At 44.1% G+C, this 23,134-nt stretch overlaps 1 protein-coding gene across 3 annotated transcripts in view; it reads right to left on the reverse strand.

Annotated features, from left to right (window-relative positions):
* The window catches only part of LOC141096343 (complement factor H-related protein 1-like), a 511,185-nt gene that overhangs the window by 379,840 nt on the left and 108,211 nt on the right, over positions 1-23,134 (reverse strand). For 2 of the 3 annotated variants that reach the window (XM_073582884.1, XM_073582882.1), the window contains one exon: positions 4,949-5,125. The exons of the other annotated variant lie outside the window; for it this stretch is intronic. In XM_073582884.1, the coding sequence (XP_073438985.1) occupies positions 4,949-5,125 (177 nt within the window). The remainder of the gene's footprint in view (positions 1-4,948; positions 5,126-23,134) is intronic. 3 annotated transcript variants of the gene reach the window in all.

Below are 23,134 nucleotides of genomic sequence, written 5' to 3' on the forward strand. Positions count from 1 at the left end.
CCCAGATGCTTGGTAATCAGCCTCACTACCTTCCTTCACCAGAAGAGGGAGTTTATCAGACCTCAATGGAGAAGGGGAAAATGAACTCACAACAGTACCTCCCCCTTGAGGAGGGGTCACCGAACCCTCATCCATGCCACCAGGGCGATCCCGATGAAAGGCACGCACCAATCTTTTGGCATGAATATCAGAGGCAGAGACCCAGGAATTATCCTCCTGACCATAACCCTTCCACTTAACCAAATACTGGAGTCTCCGTCTAGCCAGAAGGAATCCAGTATCTTCTCTACCTCATATTCCATGTTACCTTCAACCAATACAGGGTCCGGAGGTGCCACCCCAGGAACTACTGGTTCAACAAACCTCTTCAACAAGGACTTAAGAAACACATTATGGATTTTAAATGTGACAGGAAGAGCCAAACGAAAAGAGACCGGATTAATAATCTCCAAAATCTTGTAAGGTCCAATAAATCTAGGCTTAAACTTAGGAGAAGCCACCTTCATAGCGATATTTTTTGATGATAACCAAACCATATCACCAACCTTAAACTGGGCACAAATGGTCCTATGTCAGTTGGAAAACCGCTGGGCCTTTTCCTGGGAGAGAGATAACTTATCCACCACTTGGTCCCAGATCTGGTGCATTCTCTCCACCACAGTGTCAACACCTGGGCAGGCAGAAGGCTCCACCTGCCCTGAAGAAAATTGAGGATGAAACCCAAAGTTACAAAAAAAAGGTGACATCAAAGTGGCAGAACTAGCTCTATTATTTAAAGCAAATTCGGCCAAGGGCAAAAATGAAACCCAATCATCCTGATCAGCGGAAATAAAACATCTCAAATACGACTCCAAGGTCTGGTTTGTTCTCTCCGTCTGCCCATTGGTTTGAGGGTGAAAAGCAGAGGAGAAGGACAACTGAATTGCCAGCTTGGAACAGAAAGTCCTCCAAAATCTAGACACAAACTGAACTCCTCTGTCAGATACAATGTTCTCAGGAATCCCGTGCAAGCGAACCACCTGTTGCAAAAACAGGGGCACCAACTCAGAGAAAGATGGCAACTTAGGGAGTGGTACAAGATGAACCATCTTAGAGAACCTATCACAAATCACCCAAATAACAGTCATTCTCTGAGAGACAGGCATATCAGAGATGAAATCCATTGAAATATGGGTCCATGGCCTCCTGGGGACCGGCAAAGGCATCAACAACCCATTAGAGCGAGAACAAGGTTTAGACCGCGAGCAAGTCCCACAGGACTGCACAAAATTCCTGACATCACGAGACAAGGTGGGCCACCAAAAAGACCGACTCACCAGATCTCTAGTACCAAAAATACCTGGATGACCAGCCAATGCAGAGCAATGAACTTCAGACATCACTCTCTTCTTCCACTGGTCAGGAACATACAACTTCCCACTGGGACAACGCTCAGGTTTGTCCTCCTGGAGCTCTTCCAGAGCACGTCTCAAATCGGGCGAGATGGCAGAAAGAACTACCCCTTCGCCTAAGATGGTAGCAGGCTTGGTCACCACAGGAGAATCAGCAAAGAAGCTCCTAGAGAGAGCGTCAGCCTTGACATTCTTAGTGCCAGGAAGAAAAGAGACCACAAAATCAAAACGTGTAAAAAACAAGGACCACCTAGCCTGTCTAGGGTTCAAGCGTTTGGCCGACTCCAGGTAAATCAAATTCTTGTGGTCAGTGGGGACCACGACTTGATGTTTAGCTCCCTCCAACCAATGTCTCCACTCCTCAAATGCCCATTTCATGGCTAACAGTTCCCGATTCCCCACATCATAGTTGAGATGAGATGGAGAGAACTTTCAGGAAAAGAAAGCACAGGGATTCATTTTAGATGTTACAGGATCCTTTTGGGACAAAACAGCTCCTGCACCAATCTCAGAAGCGTCCACCTCTACCTGGAATGGGAGTGAGACATCATGTTGCTGCAAAACCGGGGCAGAAGTGAATCTTTGCTTCAGCTCCTGAAAGGAAGAAACAGCCTCCGGAGACCAATTCAACACATCAGCACCCTTCTTAGTCAGATCAGTCAATGGCTTGTCAATACTAGAAAATTTTGCTATAAATTTCCGATAAAAATTAGCAAAACCCAAAAACTTCTGGAGGGCCTTCAAAGAAGTGGGCTGAACCCAATCATAAATGGCCTGTACCTTGGCCGGGTCCTTTTCAATACTTGACGGAGCCAAAATAAATCCCAAAAAAGAAATCCTCTGTACCCCAAAAAGGCATTTCGATCCTTTGACATACAAGGAATTCTCCCTCAAGATCCGGAACACAGTCCGAACATGTTCCACATGAGAATCCCAATCCTTGGAGAAGATCAAAATATCATCCAGATAGATAATCAAAAATTTATCCACAAAGTCTCGGAAAATATCGTTCATGAAGCACTGGAAGACAGAAGGGGCATTAGTGAGCCCAAAAGGCATCACCAGGTACTCAAAATGTCCCTCCGGAGTATTAAACGCCGTCTTCTTTCATCCCCATGCTTAATGCGGATAAGATTATACGCCCCCTGAGGTCAAGCTTGGTAAACCAGCAAGCACCTTTAACTCTGGAGAATAGATCCGAAATCAGGGGTAACGGATACTGATATTTAATAGTAATTTTGTTGAGGGCACGATAATCAATACAAGGCCTTAATGAACCATCCTTTTTGGCCACGAAAAAAAACGGCACCTAAGGGTGAAGAGGATGGTCTAATATGACCCTTCTCCAACGCCTCCTTAATATAGGATCGCATAGCCTCGTGCTTGGGTACAGATAAATTGAAGAGCCGACCCTTGGGAAATTTACACCCCGGGCTCAGTTCAATTGCACAGTTATAACTCCTATGAGGAGGCAAAGATGCAGACTCATTCTCACTAAATACATCATAAAAATCCGCCAAATAGTCAGGAACATCATGCGACTGAGGTGAGGTAGAAAAAACCGGAGCCTCACTAAGGGCACACCGACAACCCCAACTCACCACAGACATAGATTTCCAATCCAAAACTGGATTATGGATTTGCAACAAGGGAAACCCCAGAAAGATGGTATCATGCAAATTATGCAACACCAAAAATCTGCAATTTTCTTGATGGTCTGGGGCGACCCGCATTACCACCTGGGTCCAAAACTGAGGTTTATTTTTCGCCAAAGGAGTAGCATCAATCCCCCTCAAAGGGATAGGCATCCGCAGAGGTGTCATCGGAAATCCACAACGTTTAGCAAAATCCAAGTCCATTAGGTTCAGGGCTGCTCCCCAATCTACAAAAGCCTTGGCAGAAAATGTGGACAGGGAGCAGATCAGAGTAATTGCCAGAAGAAACTTAGGTTGAACACCACCCACAGAAAACGTGTGTGCAAAACGTTTCTCTCGTTTAGGACAGACAGAAATAATATGCGAGGCATCTCCACAAAAAAAACACAGTTTATTACGCCTTCTGAACTCCTGACGTTGCTCCCTGGACAAAACTCTATCACATTGCATAGGTTCAGACACTTGTTCAACAGGTGGCAACACCTCTCGTGCAGTCCTGCGTTCACGTAAACCCGATCAACCTGAATGGCTAATGACATAGAATCGTCAAGACCAGAGGGAAAAGGAAATCCCACCATAGTATCTTTTACGGCTTCTGACAAACCCTTCCGAAAGAGAGCTGGCAAGGCATTATCATTCCAGGTAGTAAGGACCGCCCACTTTCGGAATTTTTGACAGTACAATTCTGCAGAATCTCGACCCTGGCTCAATGCCAACAGGGTCTTTTCAGCCTGATCAATAGCATTAGGTTCCCCACGGCTTGAAAAAATGCGTTCACATTAATCAGAATAGGATCATCTGGTTTCTAAGAAAACGCCCAATCCTGGGGATCGCCACGCAGCAAAGAGATGACAATTTTAACCTGCTGCGCGGAGCTCCCTTACGAGTTAGGCTTCAAGGCAAAAAATAATTTACAATTATTTTTGAAATTCAAAAATTTAGATCGGTCCCCAAAAAACACATCAGGAGTAGGGATCTTTGGTTCAGCAGCATGTGTATGAGCAAGGTAGGCGGAAATTCCCCGCACTTCCGCAGCGAGCTGCTCCACACGATCAGACAATTGCTTTATCTCCATTGAGAGAGAAAAAAATTTCCCCCTACGGCCTAAGAGATATAGAGGAAAAAATATACCCACTTTTTTTTTTTTTTTTTTTACACAATTCTTTCCTGCTATTGAGTACCCTAGGATCTGCGGTATGGCTGGTGATTCTGTTATGAGTGAGTCACCGTAGGAGGCAAAAACAGAAATACTAGCTAAGTCCAGAAAACCAGAGAAGTCTTCTGTAGGATCCCATCCCCTCAGGAACAGGAAACCAACTGATGCGTGGGAGAGGTGCCGCCTTTTTGTATCTGTAGGTTTCCTGTTCCCGAAGGGCGGATCCCCTCTCTCGTGGTGCTGTCATGGGAGTCCGAATAAACCATGTTTTGGCATAGGTGGTTTCCTTCAGTGGAGACTGCCCTTCCCGTGGTTGTTGCTTCCCGGGGAAAGACCTGGCTAGTCATTGCTTGCGTTGAGAAACATGTGATGGTGTCTCCGCAGTGTTGGATGTTGATCTCCATGAGTTCATTCATCCTCATTTTTCACATGATTCTAACAAAGTGACTGCAGACTTTTAGCAGCAGAAAGAAAAAAACTCCTTTAAGTTGGTAACCAAAATTTTTAGTTGATAGCAAACAATTAATAAATATGTAATTAAAAGTTTATCATCCCAACTTGGACAAAAGCCCAGTTGTTCTTTTAGACACATTTCCATCCAAAGTAATATATAGCCATCAGTCCTAAACAGACATACAGTGATCCATCATTTAGTTTTTATACCCTAATATATTTTGAATGTTTTATAATTACCGTATTTGGTCAGATCATTGTTTTTCATTTTTCGCTTCATAGACCTTACTTACCTATACATTTCGGAATGTCAGACAATTCTTCATCAAGACACTGGACTGTGGCAAAAAGACTGCGTTTTTCTGTCATATAACCTTTATCACATTCATACTGCAAATATGCTCCATTAGAAAGTTTTTTTTTATTTGGGGTGTATTTTCCATGTAGAAGTTGGGGGACCGTGCATGGTTCTAGCATAAGAAAAGAAAGAAAAGAATCAAATGTCATTGCAAATAAAAATGGCTATGTCAGATGGCCAAGAAAAGAGAGTATTTTCAATTTGTATCGGTTTGATATAGAAGTAATACCATAGTATATAGTACTCCCTAACATACAATATAAAATCAAGATATAATAACTAAAAATATGGAAGCAGCAAAATTAGTAAAAACAATAGTCCTTTTACAGAGTAGAACGTCGGACATTAAATAGAAATATAGTTTATTTTTATTAAGGGGGGCAGTTTTTTTTTAAATGAATAAAGGGAAAAGTGTTTTTGGTGCCCATAGCAACCAATCACAGTCTGCGGTTTTTATTGAGGGTTACCTAAACATTCAAATAATTAAACCACATATTAATATATTAATAATTTTTATTCAACCATTTAAGAAATCATCAGTCTAAATGTTATATTAATCCATTAAAAAATCCTGTCCACTCAGTGTCAGCTAGACGATTCCCTCAAATTAACACGGCAATGAGTATAATCTTAACATCAAGGGTGGGTGGACGGGGAAATACTTGAGTGCTGATCTCTTCAGTCTGAAAGGACTGGAGCCAGTGAGTCAAAGTTTATAAAGAAAAAAACGTCTTCCCGCCAAAATAGACATCTGCCAATCAGAGACCTGTTGCTCTAAACTGCCTGCACATTTGACCCGCCAGCAGATTCTTCTAGAAGGTCAGTACCAAAACCATTTGCCTGAACAAAAAATGGGGGGAAGGAGGGAACATATCATTTCAACTAAACCACAAGCTGATTAATGAATGAAAATGAGAGGGGGTCAATGTGATCCCAAGCACCTCTTTTAGGCTGGAGTCACACACAATGTATAAAAAAATCGGTCAGTTTTTCACGGACCAGAATCGCACAAATGTTTCATGAACAGTGATCCATATGTCATCCGATTGTAATGCGAGGATGCGATTTTTTCGCATCTAAGCATCCGTGTGACATCTATATGGCATCTGTATTATGAGATTTTCTCGCCGGCTTGCAAAATGGACATATAATGGAGCCCAATGACAGATTAAAACACAAACGAAAGAATAGATACAGTATATGCACATAGAACACACACACATATATACATTGCTCAAAAAAATAAAGAGAACTCTTATACAACAGAATATAACTCCAAGTAAATCAAACTTCTGTGATATCAAACTGTCCACTTAGGAAGCTAGACTGATTGACAATCAATTTCATATGCTGTTGTGCAAATGGAATAGAAAAGGAGTGGTTCTGCAGGTGGGGACCACAGACCACATCTCAGTACCAATCCTTTCTAGCTGACGTTTTGGTCACTTTTGAATGTTGGTTGTGCTTTCACACTCGTGGTAGCATGAGACGGACTCTACAACCCAAACAAGTGGTTCAGGTAGTGCAGCTCATAGCGCATATCAATGCGAGCTGTGTCAAGAAGGTTTGCTGTGTCTGTCAGCGTAGTGTCCAGAGGCTGGATGCGCTACCAGGAGACAGGCCAGTACCCCAGGAGACGTGGAGGGGGCCCATAGAAGGGCAACAACCCAGCAGCAAGACAGCTACCTCCACATTTGTGCAAGGAGGAACAGGAGGAGCACTGCCAGAGCCCCGCAAAATGACCTCCAGCAGGCCTCAAATGTGCATGTGTCTGCACAAACGGTTAGAAACTGACTCCATGAAGATGGTCTGAGGGCCCGATATCCACAGATGGGTGTTGTGCTCACAGCCAACACCATGCAGGACGCTTGGCATTTGCCACAGAACACCAGGATTGGCAAATTCGCCACTGGCGCACTGTGCCCTTCACAGATGAAAGCAGGTTCACACTGAGCTCATGTGACAGACGTGATAGAGTCTGGAGACACCAGGGAGAGCGATCTGCTGCCTGCAACATCCTTCAGCATGACCACTTGGCAGTGGGTCAGTAATGGTGTGGGGTGGCATTTCTTTGGAGGGCCGCACAGCCCTCCATGTGCTCGACAGAGGTAGCCTGACTGGCATTAGGCACCGAAATAAGAACCTCCAACCCCTTGTGAGACCATATGCTGGTGCAGTTGGCCCTGGGTTCCTCCTAATGCAGGACAATGCCAGACCTCATGTGGCTGGAGTGTGTCAGTAGTTCCTGCAAGATGAAGGCATTGGACTGGCCCGCCCATTCCCCAGACCTGAATCCGATTGAGCAAATCTGGGACATCACGTCTCGCTCCATACACCAACGTCATGTTGCACCACAGACTGTCCAGGAGTTAGCGGATGCTTTAGTCCAGGTCTGGGAGGAGATCCCTCAGGAGGCCATCCTCCGCCTCATCATTGAGCATATATCTATGTATATATATATATATATATATATATATATATATATATATATAGATCATAGAGTTCTACATAGCACAATAGCTGCTAAATTAATTGCCGGCTTCTGTAAAATCAATACAAAACCCAACATGAAATGACACATGGTTTACATACAGTAAGCCATTTCATTTCATTTAGTTTTTTTATATGTCTTTGACTAATAATTCGATTAGGGTATGTGTGTAAAATTTTGGACATGCAGGTGTTAAATTAACTGGTAAATTTGTTGAAAAAAATTGCGTGGGCTCCCGCGGTAGTTTCTCCACTAGAGAGGGAAAGCCAGCGAGTGAGGTCAGATATTAATAGCCTAGAGAGGGACCATTGTTTTTGGCCCCCCTGGCTAAAAAAATCTGCCACCAGCCACCCCATAAAAGGCACATCTATAAGATGCGCCTTTTCTGGCGATTAGCCTCTCTATTCCCATTGCCTTTAGCGGTGGCACATTGGTTAATAATAATGGATTAATATCACCTTGCTATTGAAAGGTGACATTAAGCCGGGTTACTAATGGAGAGGGGAAAATAAGACACCTATCCATTATTAATACAATAGTAGTAAAGGGGTAAAAAAGACACACACATTAATTAAAAAGTCTTTCAATGAAATAATCACACAAAGTTCTTGACCAAATTTATTATTCTGATAATCAAACAGAATCCCTTGCTCTCCTGAAAAAAAATAAAATAAAAAGCCTCCCATATCCATACCTCTTCGCCGTTCAGTCAGGTCCCCCTCTGTAATCCATCACAAGGGGTTAACTGGTTTACAACAGGGACCGGTGCTAATGCTAATGTTATGAATGAGTCACCGGAGGTGGAGAAAACAAAAATACAAGCTAAGTCCAGAAAGCCGGAGAGGTTGGTAGCTATCGGATTGCAGACCCCTGATCCTATACACCACAACTAACAGTAGCCGTGGGGGGTTCCTACGGCGCACTAGACCCCTCGTCACAGCCGGAGAACCACATTAGCCTAAAGAAGGAAAGGGGAAATCTAAACTGCCCCAGAGCAGACCCCAAAGCAATAGACAGCCCCCAACATGTATTGTCGGTGAAAAACAGATGAAAATACAAACACAGACAGAAAGACAGGCTGAGCAAACGATGGGGCCCAACTAACTAGATAGGACAGGACAGAAAAGATGCTGGCTGCAATCCGCAAAAAACCCTACCAAAACTGTCCCAACCGTCTGATAGGGAAAAAGGCCCTGAAGTCGCTAGACTTCAAAATCACTATATCAGCACTCAGGTATATTCTGAAAACAGAGCAAAGAGATCAACTGATCAGAGACAACAATGGAATTCAGCCAGTCCCAACCAGGACTGTCTGAACACAAACAATAAGGAAACCAGACAAAATCTCATGGAATAATAGCAGGGCAAAAACTTAGCTTTTAGTAGACAGGAACTAAGCTGGATGCAAGAGCTCAGAGCAGAAAGGATCACCAGCAGCCCTGCAGGGCGTCGGCTGCCTTATATCCACTCAGAAATTCCAGATGTCCAATCACACTCCGCCTGTTCAGATGACAGGTTCTTCCCATCCCAATCAATTTTACTACCTCTCTTCACCAGCAGAGGGAGTTCATCAGACATCAAAGGTGAAGGGGAGAATGAACTCACAACAGTACCTCCCCCTTGAGGAGGGGTCACCGAACCCTCATCCACGCCACCAGGGCGATCAGGATGGGCCCGATGAAAAGCATGAACCAATCTTTCGGCATGAATATCGGATGCAGGGACCCAAGAATTATTCTCCTGGCCATAACCCTTCCATTTAACCAAATAATGGAGTCTCCGTCTAGCCAGACGAGAATCCAGTATCTTCTCAACCTCATATTCCACATTACCTTCAACCAATACAGGGTCAGGAGGTGCCACCACAGGAACTACTGGCTCAACAAACCTCTTTAACAGAGACTTATGAAACATGTTATGGATCTTGAATGTAACTGGAAGAGCCAATCGAAAAGAGACCGGATTAAGAATCTCCAAAATCTTGTAAGGTCCAATAAATCTAGGTTTAAACTTCGGAGAAGCCACCTTCATAGAGATATTCTTTGATGACAACCAAACCATATCACCCACCTTAAACCGGGGTCCAATGGTCCTATGTCGGTTGGAAAACCGTTGGGCCTTTTCCTGGGAGAGAGACAACTTATCCACCACTTGGTCCCAAATCTGGTGCATTCTCTCCACCACAGTGTCAACACCTGGGCAGGCAGAAGACTCCACCTGCCCTGAAGAGAATCAAGGATGAAACCCAAAGTTACAAAAAAAAGTGACATCAAAGTGGCAGAACTAGCTCTATTATTTAAAGCAAATTCGGCCAAGGGCAAAAATGAAACCCAGTCATCCTGATCAGCAGAAATAAAACATCTCAAATACGACTCCAAAGTCTGGTTTGTTCTCTCCATCTGCCCATTGGTCTGAGGGTGAAACGCAGAGGAAAAGGACAACTGAATTCCCAGCTTGGAACAGAAAGTCCTCCAAAATCTATAAACAAACTGAACTCCTCTGTCAGATACAATGTTCTCAGGAATCCCGTGCAAGCGAACCACCTGTTGCAAAAACAAGGGCACCAACTCTGAAGAAGATGACAACTTAGGGAGTGGTACAAGATGGACCATCTTAGAGAATCTATCACAAATCACCCAAATAACAGTCATTCTCTGAGAGACAGGCATATCAGAGATAAAATCCATTGAAATACGGGTCCATGGCCTCCTGGGCACCTGCAAAGGCATCAACAACCCACTAGAGCGAGAACAAAGTTTAGACCGGGAGCAAGTCCCACAGGACTGCACAAAATTCCTGACATCACGAGACAAGGCGGGCCACCAAAAAGACCGACTCACCAAATCTCTAGTACCAAAAATACCTGGATGACCAGCCAATGCGGAGCAATGAACCTCAGACATCACTCTCTTCCTCCACTGGTCAGGAACATACAATTTTCCAATGGGACAACGCTCAGGTTTGTCCTCCTGAAACTCTTCCAGAACACGTCTCAAATCGGCAGAAAGAACTACCCCCTCACCTAAGATGGTAGCAGACTTGGTCACAATAGGAGAATCAGCAAAGAAACTCCTAGAGAGGGCATCTGCCTTGACATTCTTAGTGCCCAGAAGAAAAGAGACCACAAAATCAAAACGTGTGAAAAACAAGGCCCACCTAGCCTGTCTAGGATTCAAGCGTTTGGCTGACTCCAGGTAAATCAAATTTTTGTGGTCAGTAAGGACCACGACTTGATGTTTAGCTCCCTCCAACCAATTTCTCCACTCCTCAAATGCCCATTTCATGGCTAACAGTTCCCGATTCCCCACATCATAGTTACGTTCGGATGGGGAGAACTTTCAGGAAAAGAAAGCACAGGGATTCATTTTAGATGTTACAGGATCTTTTTGGGACAAAACAGCTCCTGCACCAATCTCAGAAGCGTCCACCTCTACCTGAAACGGGAGTGAGACATCAGGTTGCCGCAAAACCGGAGCAGAAGTGAACCTTCGCTTCAACTCCTGAAAAGAAGAAACAGCCTCCGGAGACCAATTCAGCACATCAGCCCCCTTCTTAGTCAAATCAGTCAATGGTTTGGCAATACCAGAAAAATTAGCTATAAATTTACGATAAAAATTAGCAAAACCCAAAAACTTCTGGAGGGCCTTCAAAGAAGTGGGCTGAACCCAATCATAAATGGCCTGTACCTTGGCCGGGTCCATTTCAATAGTTGACGGAGACAAAATAAATCCCAAAAATAAAATCCTCTGTACACCAAAAAGGCATTTCGATCCCTTGACATACAGGGAATTCTCCCTCAAAATCCGGAACACAGTCCGAACATATTCCACATGAGAGTCCCAATCCTTGGAAAAGATCAAAATATCTTCCAGATAGATGATCAAAAATGTATCCACAAAGTCTCAGAAAATTTCATTCATGAAGCACTGGAAGACAGAAGGGGCATTAGTGAGCCCAAAAGGCATCACCAGGTACTCAAAATGTCCCTCCAGAGTATTAAACGCCATCTTCCATTCATCCCCCTGCTTAATGCGAATAAGATTATACGCCCCCTGAGGTCAAGCTTGGTAAACCAGCAAGCACCTTTAACTCTGGAGAATAGATCAGAAATCAGGGGTAACGGATACTGATATTTAACAGTAATTTTGTTGAGGGAACGATAGTCAATACAAGGCCTTAATGAACCATCTTTCTTGGCCACAAAAAAACCCCCAGCACCTAAGGGTGAAGAGGATGGTCTAATATGACCCTTCTCCAACAACTCCTTAATATAGGATCGCATAGCCTCGTGCTCGTGTACAGATAAATTGAGAAGTCGACCCTTGGGAAACTTACACCCAGGGCTCAGCTCAATTGCACAGTCATAACTCCTATGAGGAGGCAAAGACGCAGACTCATTCTCACTAAATACATCATAAAAATCAACCAAATAGTCAGGAATATCATGCGACTGGGGAGAGGTGGAGAAAATAGGAGTGTCACTAAGGGCACACCGACAACCCCAACTCACCACAGACATAGATTTCCAATCCAAAACTAGATTATGGATTTGCAACAAGGGAAACCCCAGAAAGATGGTATCATGCAAATTATGCAACACCAAAAATCTGCAATTTTCTTGATGGTCTGGGGTGACCCGCATTACCACCTGGGTCCAAAACTGAGGTTTATTCTTTGCCAAAGGAGTAGCATCAATACCCCTCAAAGGGATAGGCATCCGCAGAGGTGTCATAGGAAACCCACAACGTTTAGCAAAATCCAAGTCCATCAGGTTCAGAGCTGCTCCCGAATCCACAAAAGCCTTAGCGGAAAATGTGGACAGGGAGCAGATCATAGTAATTGCCAGAAGAAACTTAGGTTGAACACCACCCACAGCAAATGTGTGTGCAAAACATTTCTCTCGTTTAGGGCAGACAGAAATAATATGAGCGGCATCTCCACAGAAAAAACACAGCTTATTACGCCTTCTGAACTCCTGACATTGCGCCCTAGACAAAACTCTATCACATTGCATAGGTTCAGACATTTGTTCAACAGGTGGCAACACCTCTCATGCAGTTTTGCGTTCACGCAAACGCCGATCAACCTGAATGGCTAATGACATAGAATCGTCAAGACCAGATGGAACAGGAAATCCCACCATAGTATCTTTTACGGTTTCTGACAAACCCTTCCGAAAGAGAGCTGCCAAGGCACCATCATTCCAGGTAGTAAGGACCGCCCACTTTCGGAATTTTTGACAGTACAACTCTGCAGAATCCTGACCCTGGCTCAATGCCAACAGGGCCTTTTCAGCCTGATCAATAGCATTAGGTTGATCATACAACAACCCCAAGGCCTGAAAAAATGCGTTCACATTAATCAGAATAGGATCATCAGGTTTCAAAGGAAACGCCCAATCCTGGGGATCGCCGCACAGCAAAGAGATGACAATTTTAACCTGCTGTGTGGAGCTCCCTGATGAGTTAGGCTTCAAGGCAAAAAATAATTTACAATTAATCTTAAAATTCAGAAATTTAGACTGATCCCCAAAAAACACATCAGGAGTAGGGATCTTTGGTTCAGCAGCATGTGAATGAGCAAGATAGGCGGAAATTCCCCGCACTTCAGCAGTAAGCTGCTCCACACGATCAGACAATTGCTTAATCTCCATTGAGAAAAAATTCCCCCTACGGCCTCAGAGAAATAGAGGAAAAAATATACACCAAAAAAAAAAAAAAACACTTTTCCTTTTTTTCTTTCTTTTTTTTTTTTTTACAATTTTCTCCTGCTATTGAGCACCCTAGAATCTGCGGTATGGCTAGTGATTCTGTTATGAATGAGTCACCAGAGGAGGAGAAACAAAAATACAAGCTAAGTCCAGAAAACCGGAGAGGTTGGTAGCTATCGGATTGCAGACCCCTGATCCTATACACCACAACTAACAGTAGCCGTGGGGGGTTCCTACGGCGCACTAGACCCCTCGTCACAGCCGGAGAACTACATAAGCCTAAAGAAGGAAAGGGGAAATCTAAACTGCCCCAGAGCAGACCCCAAAGCAATAGACAGCCCCCAACATGTATTGTCGGTGAAAAACAGATGAAAACACAAACACAGACAGAAAGACAGGCTGAGCAAACGATGGGGCCCAACTAACTAGATAGGACAGGACAGAAAAGATGCTAGCTGCAATCCGCAAAAAACCTTACCAAAAATGTCCCAACCGTCTGATAGGGAAAAAGGCCCTGAAGTCGCTAGACTTCAAAATCACTATATCAGCACTCAGGTATATTCTGAATACAGAGCAAAGAGATCAACTGATCAGAGACAAAAATGGAATTCAGCCAGTCCCAACCAGGACTGTCTGAACACAAACACTAAGGAAACCAGACAAAATCTCATGGAATAATAGCAGGGCAAAAACTTAGCATTTAGTAGACAGGAAGTAAGCTGGATGCAAGAGCTCAGAGCAGAAAGGATCACCAGCAGCCCTGCAGGGCGTCGGCTGCCTTATATCCACTCAGAAATTCCAGATGTCCAATCACACTCCGCCTGTTCAGATGACAGGTTCTTCCCCTCCCAATCAATTTCACTACCTCTCTTCACCAGCAGAGGGAGTTCATCAGACATCAAAGGTGAAGGGGAGAATGAACTCACAACAGCTACTGGCCGTGCTGTAAACCACTGCACAATTAATTAAATTATGTCTGTGCAGGTGCGCTGGCTGATCAGGGATGAACTAATAAGCATGGGAAAGTTTCTGAACTTTTTCCCATGCTGTCAGTTCACCTCCGGTCAGCCGGGATTTTGCACAGCCTCAGTGACGTCAGCGGTACTCAGTGAGGCTGTACGGAGTCCCTGGCTGACCTGAGGTGAACTCAGGAGCGTGGGAAAATCTTCTGAAACTTTCCCACATTTATTAGTTCATCTCCGGTCAGCTGGGGCACCTGCACAGACATGATTTCATTCACTCTGCAGGGGTTTACAGCAGGGCCAGTAGTATTAGCACCGGTCCCTTTTGTAAACTAGTTAACCCCTTGTGATGGATTGCAGAGTGGAACCTGAACGTTTTTTTACATTACAATAAGGGATTCTTTGGGATTAGCAGAATAACAAATTTGGTCATAAACTTGGTGTGATTATTTCATTAAAAGAATTTTTAATTAATGTGTGTTTGTCCTTTTTAACCATTTACTACTATAGGATTAATAATGGAGAGGTGTCTTACTGACACCTCTCCATTATTATCCCGGTTTAATGTCACCTTTCAATAGCAAGGTGACATTAACCCATTATTATTAACCCGTGAGCGACCGCTAAAGGCAATGGGAATAGAGAGGCTAAGTGCCAGAAAAGGCACATATTATAGATGCCACAAAATCATTATAAAAAAAGGAATATACCATAATATTAGAGTTAACATGTATTCCCATAAAATTTAATTTTATTCAATGTAAGTTAAAGAACACCTATGCCTGTGAATGAATAATCAAAAAAAGACAAAAAAATGTTTTAAAAGCCCTGTTAAAGGCTACAATAAACTATCTGTACCCTTCCTTGCCGTGGACGTTGGCACTCTAATAGATACGGTTGTTTGGCGCCACCACTCAACGTCGTCTGACCCTGTCTCCCCAACCTCACCCTAGTTTCACAGGTGGGAAAACAATGCCAGATAGAAAAGATATGAAGGAAGGGAAAAAACCTTAGTATACACAGAATGTAATGCAAGAGTAACCTGGGCAATAGGCCCACAAATATAATGATAGCAAAGGTAACCCAAAATAGGGCTACTGCCAATAGCCCTCACAAAACAACAATAAAATTTCCCTATTGATACACAATGAGCCAAAAATAACCATAAATTGCTACCAGCATGGTAGATAAGATAAACATGCAAACAAGGACATCACGTCCCAGCAATATATTAGCAATATATGGCAATAAATAATCGCCTCTATTGATGCAAATAAAGAGACCACTGATGGTGTATAAAAATAATCATGATGTAACATTGTTCCATAATAAACAAATAGATGAAAAAATAGAACACCACCCAGTGGTTACTTATCATCAAAGTCGCCCCGACGCATTTCCTTGGTGTAACGGTTCATCAGGAGGCCACAGACTTTAATACCACTGATACTCGATATGCTCCATGGTGCCCAAAGATAACAAGATGTAAACAAGGCATGGCGGCGGTCACAAAAAATGAATTTAAATAGCCCCTGCTATCATGTATCAGCTAAGCCCATTGGGTGCACGGTCACAGAGGATAACGTCATCCACTTTGCCCAGCCAATCGCTGAGTGTTACTCATTACCTATTCCCATTGCGTTCCACCATCGGACTAGCGTGCGTGTCACGCCAACTGCGCATGACCGGAAGTGATGTACCCGGAACTTATTAGCGCCTGTTACCTCGCAACCAGAAAAAAGCAGCAGACAAGCAAGGTATTAAATCGTGACCTATTCGCACGCAGGCGCATTACCGCCAAGATGATAAACAATTATGCCAACCCGCGTCACCATCTGTAAATACATAGCCCAGATTTTACCGCATAAAAAGCACGCGCACATAATAGCATCTTTCTCTTGCTGGTAAGCATGCGGACTTTCCCCATAAACTTGCATTAATGAGGAAAATCGCATGTGTAAAAAATGTAAATGTCCGCTAATTTGCATAACAGGTGCGGAAATGGTGAGGACATTCGGCAGCATCAAAACCACGGTAGATCCTGAACGTAGGAACGTACCCTACAGCTTTTCCTTTGCAGACTCTACTGACAGCAGCAGTGTCTGCAGAATACATAGGCAAATACAAAGGGTAAGTAGGAGCTCACCACATCCGCAAGGCAGATGCACTGATTGATTCCACGGAGGGTGCAGGTGTAAGGAGGTGGTGGGGACCCTCAGTTGCTCCCTCTCTCCTATAGACCAGGCATGAGTGCCCATGCAGTGCCCTGAGGATTTGCTTATGTATTACTGTTTTATAATGCAATATGTGATGTTCCTTTATAATATGTTCTTGTATTGTATATACTGTATGCTAAGATTAGGGATAGCAGGGGTTAACCCGGTGGGCTTGGTTAGCAGCCTAGAGGAGGCAGGAAGTTCCTGCTTCATGAGTAGTGCCTGGGCAGGCTTGCACAAGGCACGATGTGCTCCACTGCTGGGAGTGGAGTATGCCCATGGAGGTGGAAAAGGTGCTGCCTAAAGACTGCCGGGCAGTGGAAACGGGCACCAGGACAGAGGAGGTGCCCTCCAAGAGACTGTTATCTCCCAGGAGCCAATTGGGAGCTGATGTTTCTGCTGCTACTGTTGCCGATGGAGCAGTATCTTTGAATAGGGACAGCTCAGGAATTATCTTCTTTACTTCACTGTATTAAAAAGTTTGCCACTGTTGGAACCAAAGTGTGACGTGTGGCGCATGACGTGTGATGCATGACAACATGGCAAACACCGGCTTTGATTGTGGGTAAAATCATCACTGTCGGTCAGACAGCCGCAGTTCTCATGCTGTCAAAATACAGCATGAGTGTGCAGCTGTGATATGAGGTATAAAGTTTACCTCCAGTCATTGGTGTCAGCTGAAGGGACTACTGCTCCCATCAGCCGACACCTGCTGCCACTAATAACAGTGAGAGCAGAAGCAGCTGATGGGAGTATTCCTAATAAAAATAAAAATGCCGTGTGACTTCTCTGTAATTTTGATAACCAGCCAGGTAACACTCACAGCTGGGGGCTGCAACCTTCAGTTGACAGCTACAGCAAGGCTGGTTATCAAGAATAGAGGAGTCACTATGCCATATTTTTTAATTATTTAAATCAATTATTAAAAAAATGGCTTCGGGTCTCCCCTTTTTTTGACATCCAGCCAAGCTAAAGGAGACAGCAGGGGGATGATATTCTGCCATTTCTGGCCTCCCTTTAAATTTAGTTGCAGTGTTTTAGCGAAGTTATTGATGCCAGTTTGCTGGTAAAACAGTTACCTACAGGCCAGCTATTTAAAACTGTGGTTTGTCCGTCACACGGATCAGAGATAAAGTGTGCTCAAAATTCCGCCATTTCTGGCCTCCATTTAAATTTTGTTGCAGTGTGTTAGCGAAGTTATTGATACCCGTGTTCTGGTAAAAATAGTTACCTACAGGCCAGCTATTTAAAACTATGGTTTATCCGTCACACGGCTGAGAGATAAAAAGTGCGCTCAAAATTCTGCCATTTGTGGCCTCCCTTTAAATTTTGTAGCAGTGTTTTAGCAAAGTTATTGACAACAGTTTGCCTATAATATAGTTACCTACAGGCTAGTGATTTAAAACTGTGCTTTGTCCGTCACACGGATCACATATCATTGCGCTCAAAATTCTGCCATTTCTGTCCACCATTTATTTTTTGTTGCAGTGTGTTAGCAAAGTTATTGACTCCAGTTTGCTGCTAAAAATAGTTACCTACAAGCAAGCTATTTCAAACTGGTTTGTTTGTCACATGGATCAGATATAAGTTCACTCCAAATTCAGCCATTTGCAGTGAACGTGGAAAATATTGTCCTCCATTTAAAATGGGCAAGGTGCTTGGCAAGGGATGAGGAACTGGACGTGATGATGCATGCAGAGGCCGAAGCCGAAGCAGTAGCCGTGGGCAAGCTGAAATTGTGCTACAACAAACACCCACATCTTCTCGCCCGACCTTCCTGTCCAAATTACTAGAGGACCGCAGCACACCACTATTAAACTCAGAGCAGTGTCAAAAGGTTGTTGGTTGGATAGCGGATAATGCTTCCAGTCACTTTGCCACCACCAACACCATCACCCTGTTTTCCATATGGTCAAGTCTCAGGAGCCGTGAGTCTGGACCGCATATACCTCAACCTGTTCCTCCTTCTTCCCACCATGCCAAGTGCCCGGAGACAACTGATCCCAAACTTGGACACTCTGTAGAGCTTTTCACTTTTCCATTTTTAGATTTGGGCCTCTAGCACGGTCCACTTGAAGATGGGGCAAGAGGAGATTACATGTAGCGATGCCCAAATATTTGAACAGCCACAGTCACATAAAGGCGACGGTGGGAAAGTTTCACAAGAGGTGGATGATGATGAGACACAATTGCCAGAAAGTCAGGAGGAGGACCAGGGTGCAGAAGTGGAAGACTAGGTGGTGGATGACAAAAGTAACTGACCCAAGCTGGCAGGAGGAAATGCAAAGCAAGGACAGCAGCACACGGGGGGTGGGAGGAGTAGCACCTCAACAGGCAGAAAGAAGCAGTGTGGTGGCCTCAGACAGAAGGCAGGCAACCATTCACCATAACACCAACATGACAGAAGTTGCCAGTCCAACTGTTAGGTTTTCGGAGTCTGGTTGTTTTTTAAAGACTCTGCCGATAACCGCAAAAAGGCCATTTGCACCACCTGCCAGGCCAGCATCAGCAAAACTACCAGTCTGACCACCATCAGCATGATCAGGGACATGGCAGCAAAGCACCCAACTTTGTGGGCCGAATCCCAGGTTCCAGGAACAGTGTCTCCGGGTAATACCACTGCTTCTTCTGCTGTTGTCCATGGTGCATGCGAAGATACCTCCTGCCCTGCAACTGTCGTTGCACACACTCAACTAGCACCATCAGAAAGCAAATCCATGTCCAGCGTTCAGTTATCCATACCCCAGTCCTTGCAATGCAAGCGCAAATACGCAGCCAATGCCCCACAGGCCACACTACTAAATTCACACATTTCGCGACTGCTTGAACTCGAAATGTTGCATTTTACACTTGTGGAGATGGAAGCTTTCCGTAACCTGATGGAGACAGCCATCCCTCAGTAATTGGTCCCCAGCCACCACTATTTCTCCCGGTGTGCCGTCCCTGCATTACACAAGCACGTGTCCCACAACATTAGCCATGCCCTCAACAATGCAGTTACTGGGAAAGTCCACCTAACCACGGACACGTGGACAAGTGCTTGTTGGCAGGGAGGGTACATCTCACTGATGGCACAGTGGGTTAATATAGTGTAAGCCTGGACCCAGTCGAACCTTGGGATGGAACACATCCTAACGATGTCGAGGATTGAGGGCCCTAGGTCAATCAGGGTTGCCCCCACAGTCTACAGCTCCTGCACCTCATCCTCGTCCTCCTCTTCAGCCTCCATCTCCGAAATGACCACATCAGTCACAAGCTGGAAGCACTGCAGCACTGCCTAAGCCAAGTGGCAACAGGATGTGCTGAAGCTAATATGCTAATATGCTTAGGTAACAAAATGCTGAAGAGATGTGGACAGCTCTGAAAGAGCAGGCAGAACTGTAACTGATACTGCTGAACCTACAGCCAGGCATGGCTGTGTGTGAAAATGGCCAGAACATGGTGGCGGCACTGAGGGGAGGTGAGATCATACACATACCATGCCTGGCTCATGTGCTTAACCTCGTGGTTCAGTCTCTCAAAACCTACCTGGAGCTGCCATATTTGCTTGTTAAAGTACACCGCCTGTGTGCCCATTTTAGAAAGTCAGCTATAGCTTCTGCCGCCCTTGCCGTGCATCAGCTTCCGGCTCACTGACTGTGTGATGTCCCCACGTGTGGGAACTCTACACTGTAGATGTTGGAAAGGATTTGTGAGCAATAGAGGGCAGTTGCTGACTACAAGCCTCAACAAGGACATTGGTATTCAGTTCAGACTCCACACATAAGACCTCAGGAATGGACATGGATGTCAGAGAAACACACGTGGTCAAAATTCTTGGTACTGCTCGTTTAATGACAGCAAAACCCACAATGGTGACAGAAATAACTTGAATTTGACAAAAGTAATAATAAATAAAAAATCTATCAGAATGGACAAAGGAATGTCAATCATAGCTTTTCAACCATGCTGTCACACAATTTAGAAGAAATAAAACTCATGAAATAGGCCTGGACAGAAATGATGGTACCCTTAATATTTTGCTGCAGAACCTTTTGAGGCAATCACTGCAATCAAACGATTCCGGTAACTGTCAATGAGACTTCTGCACCTCTCAACAGGTATTTTGGCCCACTCCTCAAGAGCAAACTGCTCCAGTTGTCTTGTGTTTGAAGGTTGCCTTTTCCAGACAGCATGTTTCAACTCTTTCTAAAGACCCATTCTTGGGTGTTTTTAGCTGTGTGCTTTGGGCATTATGCTACTGCAAGACCCTTGACCTGAGACTGAGACCAAGTTTTCTGACACTGGGCAGCACATTTATCTCTAGAAGTCCTTGATAGTCTTGAGATTTCATTGTAACCTGCACAGATTCTAGACACCCTGTGCCAGATGCAGCAATGCAGGCACAGAACATAACAAAGCCTCCTCCATGTTTCACAGTAAGGACGTTGTTCTTTTCTTGATATGCTTCATTTTTCCATCTGTGAACATTGAGCTGATATGCCTTGCCAAAAAGTTTCATTTTTGTATCATCTGTCCATAGGACATTCTCCCATAAGCTTTGTGGCTTGTCAACATGTAGTCTAGCAAACTCCAGTTTGGCTTTTTTTATGATTTTTTTTCAACAATGATGTCCTCCTTGGTCGTCTCCCATGAAGTCGAGTTTGGATCATAGAACGACAGATGGTGCAATCTGACCGTGATGTTCCTTGAGCTTGAAGTTCACCTTTAGGCTGGAGTCACACTAGAGAGAAATATGGACGAGTGAGAGGCGCAAAAGCAATGCATTCCACTCGGACCAATGTTTCTCTATGTGGCAGCTCCCATCTCGGCCGTATTTTAATTGCTGAGAAAATCGAAGCATGCTGCGATTGTCAGCGTATTCCTCCAAAAATACGCCAATGCAAGTCTATGGGGGCGAGAAAAATACAGATTACACATGGACTAGACATGTGACTTGAGAGAAATACGCACCTAGTGTCCTTTAACAAGAGCCAGCAATTAATTTTGCGATACAGTAAAATCACACTCACATGTTTAAAAAAGAATAGAAAGAAAAGATAAATAGATATATACACATAGAATATATATATATATATATATTCTATGTCATTGAGACACACATATATATATTTATATTTCATAGAGATCTACATAGCAGAATAGCCTCTAAATCAATTGTCGGCTTCTGTAAAATCATTACAAAACCCAACATGAAATGACACATGGCTTGAATACAGTAAACCATTTCATTTCATTTATTTTTTTTATATGTCTTTGACTAATAATTAGATTAGGGCATGTGTGTAAAATTTGGGACATGTAGGTGTTAAAATAAGGGGTTAATTAGTTGAAAAAAATGTGTGGGCTCCCGCAGTAATTTCTCTGCCAGAGAGGGAAAACCAGTGAGTGAGGGCACATATTAATAGCCTAGAGAGGGACCATTGTTTTTGCCCCCCCGGCTAATAAAATCTGTTGTGAATTCTCTTGCTCGGAGTTCTGAGCCAAAGCTCCCTCTGGTGGTTGCTGAGAGTAGTGGAGCTGGCCAGGTGGATGGAAGTTCCCCACCTGACAACGATAATTGGAAACCTGGGATGACTGGCTGGGAGCATATAATTGAGCTGACTGCTCTGGGAGGTTGCTTTTGATTTCCTCCGTGTGCATTTGGTGCTTTTTTGTCCCCTGCCTGATCTGCATGGTTCAGCTAAGTGATTCTTTTACTAATCCTTTGCATCTAATTTGGTTGTGTCTTTTTTTTGCTTTCTGTTTTGCTGCTAGGGTTCAGCATGCTCCCTGCTGGGGGAAGCCCTGGGCCCTGCTTCATATGTTGCAGCTTGTTCAGTCCCCTGCTATGTTAGTATCTTTTTGCTTTGCTGCCAGTTTATACCAGAGTGCTGATCTAGCGGGGGTGAGATCGTGCGACCTCAGGTTTTTTGTATATCAGAAGTGTTGGACTTTTCCAGGGTTTTGTGCGTGATTGCAGACAGTATCTTTTCTGTCCTGTCCTGTCTAGACAGCTTGGGCCCCACCGTTTGCTCAGTCTGTTCTCTGCCTGTGTTTGTGTCTCATCTTGTCTGACCGACAATATATGTTTGGGGGCTGTCTATTCCATTTGGGGATCTACTCCGGGACAGTTTAGATTTCATCTTTCTGTTTTAAGGCTTAGTTAGTCCTCCGGCTGTGATGAAGCATCTAGGGCATCGTAGGAACGCTCCACGGCTACTGCTAGTTGAGCGGATATGATCAGGGGTCTAAAATCCGCTTAGCTACCAACCTCTCTGGTCTTCTGGTGACTTAGCCTGTTCCTGCCATCCTCCTCGGTGACCCATTCATAACAGAATCACCAGCCAAACTGCAGACTCTAGGGTACTCAAAAGAAGGAAAGAATTGTTAAAAAAAAAAAAGTGTCAGAATTTTTTAATATATTTTTTCCTCTTTTTCGCTGGGGCCAGGAGGATTTTTTCTTTAATGGAGACTAAGCAATTTTCCGATCATGTTGAGCTCGCTGCTGAAGTATGGGGAATTTCTGCCTATCTCGCTCAATCATCTGCTGTAGAACCAAAGATCCCTCCTCCTAATGTGTTTTCTGGTGATTGGTCTAAGTTTTTGAATTTCAAGAACAACTGTAAACTATTTCTTACCTTGAAGCCTAATTCATCGGGGAGCACGGTGAAACAGGTTAAAATTGTCATCTCCCTGCTGCGCGGCGATCCCCAGGATTGGGCTTTTTTTCTGACACCTGGAGATTCTATTCTGGCTAATG

The sequence above is a fragment of the Dendrobates tinctorius genome, unplaced genomic scaffold (genome assembly GCF_039654945.1).
Source record: "Dendrobates tinctorius isolate UK_male_01 unplaced genomic scaffold, ASM3965494v1 ptg000074l, whole genome shotgun sequence".
Taxonomy (NCBI): Eukaryota; Metazoa; Chordata; class Amphibia; order Anura; family Dendrobatidae; genus Dendrobates; species Dendrobates tinctorius.